Source organism: Atta cephalotes, assembly GCF_000143395.1.
Source record: "Atta cephalotes unplaced genomic scaffold scaffold00046, whole genome shotgun sequence".
NCBI lineage: Eukaryota > Metazoa > Arthropoda > Insecta > Hymenoptera > Formicidae > Atta > Atta cephalotes.
The window spans coordinates 513,041-517,793 of NW_012130110.1; the positions used below are offsets into that span (position 1 = coordinate 513,041).

At 49.1% G+C, this 4,753-nt stretch overlaps 2 protein-coding genes across 2 annotated transcripts in view; both read right to left on the bottom strand.

Moving 5' to 3' along the window:
- Nucleotides 1-2,787, bottom strand: part of LOC105622501 (homeobox protein prospero) — a 28,793-nt gene extending 26,006 nt beyond the window's left edge. The window contains exon 1 of the mRNA XM_012203916.1: nt 160-2,787. Coding sequence (XP_012059306.1) covers nt 160-2,787 — 2,628 coding nt within the window. The remainder of the gene's footprint in view (nt 1-159) is intronic.
- A 705-nt stretch (nt 2,788-3,492) lies between these two features.
- LOC105622569 overlaps nt 3,493-4,753 on the bottom strand; it is a 122,745-nt gene continuing 121,484 nt past the window's right edge. The window contains exon 4 of the mRNA XM_012203986.1: nt 3,493-3,675. Coding sequence (XP_012059376.1) covers nt 3,493-3,675 — 183 coding nt within the window. The remainder of the gene's footprint in view (nt 3,676-4,753) is intronic.

The window sequence follows — 4,753 nt, forward strand, 5'->3', positions numbered from 1 at the left end:
ATATATATATATATATATATATATATATATATATTTATACATATTAAAATTATAAAATTAAAAATATATAAGTTTATATTAATATTATCGTAATTCTAAGTACATTAATTTATATTAACTTATATCAATATATTAAATCTGACAAGTTGTAATGCTTACCTTATGACGTTTTTTCTTCGGTGTCATGACAAGTGACAGAGCTTCATTTTGTTCCGAGTCCCTGTTTTCTCTCTCGTCACCTCTCATATTGCAGTATTGGTCGCGTTGTTGTTGCTCCCTTTGTTGCTGCTCGCGTTGTTGCTGATGTTGCTGTTGGTGTTGTTGTTGTTGCTGCGCTTGCATAGATGCCATGGCATATATCGTCGGCGGTTTTGGAGTCTGAAACATTCCAACGCTCGGCCTTGCGTGCGAGGGCAGCTGATTCATTTGGTTAAGATTGTTTTCCGTAGGGCCAGTATGAGGGCCATGGGGTACACCACCTATGGACCCGATTTGTGAAAACCCCGTGGGTTGTGGAGGAGGGGGCCCACTGTTGAGGGGCCCCCGTGGCCCGTTTGGGCCACCGGGTGGTTGTGGAGCTCCTCTGTCAACTACTTTCGTCCTAGGCGATTTTCTTTCGAGCATTTGGCTCGCCAAAAGAAGGTCCTTATTGAGCTGCTCGGCAGCAGCCTGCGCTGCCTCGGTTTGCTTACCGAGAAACCTCCTCTGTTGCACGAACCTTGCTACTATGCTGTCAATCAAATTGGTTAAAGAAGAAGTTATTTCCGTCTTCAAGATATCCGCCAAGCCTTCCAAATCGGCACCGGTGATGTGAGGACCGGACGAACTGGCTGCTGCAGCGGCACCCCTGAAGACGTTTAACCTTTCCTGGAAGTCTTTATGTTGAATAGGCGTACTAGCTGATTGCATTTGCGGCGTCTGCGGCGTCGAAGGTCCAGTGTTGTTCTGACTCTGTTGCTGAGGTTGACTTGGTGGCGGTGGCGAACTTTGTCGTTGATGTTGTTGCTGCTGCTGCTGCTGCTGCTGCTGCTGCTGCTGCTGCTGTTGCTGCTGCTGCTGCTGCTGCTGCTGCTGCTGCTGCTGCTGCTGTTGCTGCTGCTGCTGCCGCACAGCCGCTTCTTGATGTTGTTTCATTCTCTCGAGAGCAGCATGTTGTTGTTCAAAGTAAAGTTTATGCCCCATGTGATACATAGCAGCAGCTGCTGCGTGGGGATGATCGGGTGGGAGAGTTGGGAGGCCGTTGGTGTACGGCGGTGGATGAGGTCGTGGCGGTCTTGGTGGTGGTTGTGGTTGAGGTTGAGGACTGGGTGGCGCGTCACCGCTCTCACTTGTATCTGGCTCCATTCTACTAGAGAGTTCCATGTATTTTTGTTGCATTTCCGCCAATTGCTCGTGCAACATTTTTAATTGTATTTTCAAATTATCCTTCTCCTCCCGTTTCTGTCTGATCGTCGCCGGATCCTCCTCCTCTTCGCTCTCATCTTCATCGTCCATCATGGTATCATTGACACTATGCTGAAGAACGTGATGCACCGTCTGTTGCTGAGGTTGATAGAGCTTGCGCTTCTTGCAACCGTTTACCGTTGCCGGCTGAAGCGCTGGACTACTGCGCATCGTGCTGACGATGTTCTCCACACGAGCGCGTTTAATCTCTGTCGTTGGAGAGTTCGTTTCAGTTTTTGGCACGATCGGACAAGGAGAGTGACTGGGGCTACGTTTGATATTCATTGACTCTTGTATCTCTTCTTTAACGGAGACCGAGCCTGATCTTGGTGCCGTTGGGCTAGGAGGTAGGCTCTGCTCGCAATCCGATCCATCCAAGTTCGCCCCTGGTTCCATACCGGCTTCGGCAAAGGCCTCCTCCATCGCGCGTGCCGCGGAAGCAGCATCCTCAGCGCTGTCCTCAGCATCGCCCGGCATCACGGTATCACGATCACTGTGATTCGCGCTATTCACGACGTTATTACCATCACCACTCTCCTCCCCGCCACTCTGCACTGTTCCACTGCGCGCACTATCACTATTTTGCTGTTGATGCTGTTGGGGACTCTGCTGATGCTGTGATTTAAGTAATTCCGCGGTAGTATTATTATTGTTGTTATTATGTATACTGTTGTTATTGTTCGGCTGCTCCTGCACGCCGAGAGCGGAGAGTTTGCGGCCCTGCAGAAGCATGTCGCGTAACATGTGCTGCGTAAGGTCGGCCGTAGCAGGATCATCGCAATTAACCACGGCGCCCGGTTGCAAATTCGAGGCGGGATCCATGCCGGCACCGGTCATCCCGTGACCGCCCTCTGGCGGTGATCCGCCAGCGTCACTGGCTTGTTTGACCTGCCTTCCTAATAACTCGTTCAGCATCTTGGCGGGGCCGAAGCCCGGAGCCCCGAAGAAGCCGAAGGCCGCGTGGGCGGAATGCTGCTGGGTTGTAGGACCCGTCGTAGCTGTACCTAAATGACTTTGGCTGCCAGCCGCTCCAGCCTGTTGCTGGAGCTGTTGTTGTTGTTGTTGTGATTGTGACTGGTGGTGCTGCTGCGGCTGTTGCTGCTGTTGCGGCGATTGTTGATGCGTCGGTGGTCCACTACCACTGAAGATCGAGCCGTATAGACCACCACCGAGGAAGGATGGCCGGGAGCTAAAGTTCGGTATACTCGAGTAGCTGTTGCGCGGCTCGCCGGCGTCCACGCGCTGTCTGGTGCGCTTCTGCTTCTTCAGGAGTTGCTGTTGCTTGCTTTCCGTGGTTGCTCCGTAGAGGGCGAAACACTCGGTCTCCTCCTCCGATGACATCATCGGCCGTCTGGTTGGTCGGCCCCCCGAAGGCCTCCGCGTCCCCTCCCCGCCAGGGCTTCTTGTCACCCTCCCCTTCTCGCTCGAATAGCCCCTCGTGGCTCAGTGCGCTGCCTCGGCTTCTGCACACTGTGTAGTCTCTCCGGTACCCCTACTACAGCTGCCTTTTCTCTATATGTTCCTTCTTCTAATGCTCCCCACCTTGTCCGCCACCGACCACCACCGCCTCTCCACTTCCTTTGCCTTTGCCGTCTCCTTCTCGGTCTTCTTCTCCTCCTCTTTCTTTTCCCTCGTCTTCGCCGCCACCGCCTCCTCCTCCTCTTCCGCCGCCTCCTCTGCTTTTTCCGCCGCCGCCGCCAACGACGACGACGCCGGCACCCTTCTCTTTCCCGGCGAACTCCTGCTTCCTCCTCTCCTTCTTCTCCTTCTCTCGCGCTTCCTCTTCTTCTTCTTCCGTCGTTCCTCGCTTTTTCTGTGCTTTCTTTTCACTATTCCTCGCCCCGCACCTTCCGCCGTAGAGCTGACGCCAACGGCTGAGGCTGCTGCTCGGTGACTTGATGTCGGCCGTTCGCCCTCGTCTCGAGATGGCGGGTTTTCTTCGGAAGATTCGATTCGTTATCGGGTCTGTATCCGCTGCTGTCGTGCTTCTTACTACTTCTGCTACGGTTATTGTTGCAACCGGGACCGCCGCTGTTGCTACCGATGCGTTTATTCCCGGTGATTGTTGCGATGTTGTTCCCGTTGATGATAACCAGAAGGAAAGTCGGTATTCTCGCGGGCGGAATTCTCGTGCTCCCGCCTGGGAGCTGCATCCTTCGAGCTCGCCAAAGGGCTAAGTGCCCCTCGCTCCCTCGTCTCGATTTTCGTGGCCTCAATTCTCCGATACACCGTCTGTAATAAAAAGACAACGATTCATCTTAGCGATCTGTGCCGTCTAAATGAATATCTCTCGTCTATATATGTATATAATAAGAGAATCGATTCAGAGGTACTATAATAGCACATGGTAGAGTATTTTAAGCTCTGTATATAGACTGTTGCATTGAAAGAAACGTTGTTTCCGTAGATAGGAAGTACTCGACCGTGTGTACACTTGTCATTTCCTCTTATTATTAGCTTATCTTATTTTAACCACAAATCGAATGGTATGGTAAGAATGTTAAAAGAGAATCTGTTACAAATGCTTTATTAATCTTGATAATTATAATATGTTCTTTATATAATATTTACAAATATTTCTTTTATTGAAAATAAAAACATACATCCAATAAAAATGCATTACGCTCTCTTTTTGCAAATATTATATTTTGATATTTTATTGTATCATCCTATATTTAGATATACATATATATTTCACGATAGATTCTTAAAAGTTGAATTTGTTAAGAAAACATTTCTTATTTTCCAAGATATAGACATTAGAAGAAAAATACATTAATTCTATGCAAGATGACGTCACAGTACGATAGAACACGAGAAAGGAGTGCGAAGTGTTATCGGTTAAAAATACAGTGATCGACCACATCGAGGGCGACGACGACGGCGACGAAGAAGAAGAGCAGACCGCGGGTGACAGTTGCAAGCAATATGTTTCACCCTCGTCCGAACACCCTGCGACCGATAGAAGCAAAAACTCAAAGTATAGTGAGGGAGTTAGCGAGGGGGTTAGCGAAGAAGGGGGTGGTTCGCCTGAGAAGCGACCATAAGAAAATTACTTGCGTTGAATATCTTATTCGATACATAAGCAGTTCCGCCTAGAATGGTCTTCGCCGGGAGACATACCATCGTCGGTCGATACCCGGTGAAAGAAAGGGGGGCATAAAAAGTAATTGATAGTCCACTCATTGCTCGCTCGATCATAGACTAGGCCCATCTTGCTTGCTTCGATGAGAAAAATAGAATTCTTCTGCGCCTTTATATCCATATATATATATATATATATATATATATATATATATATATATATATA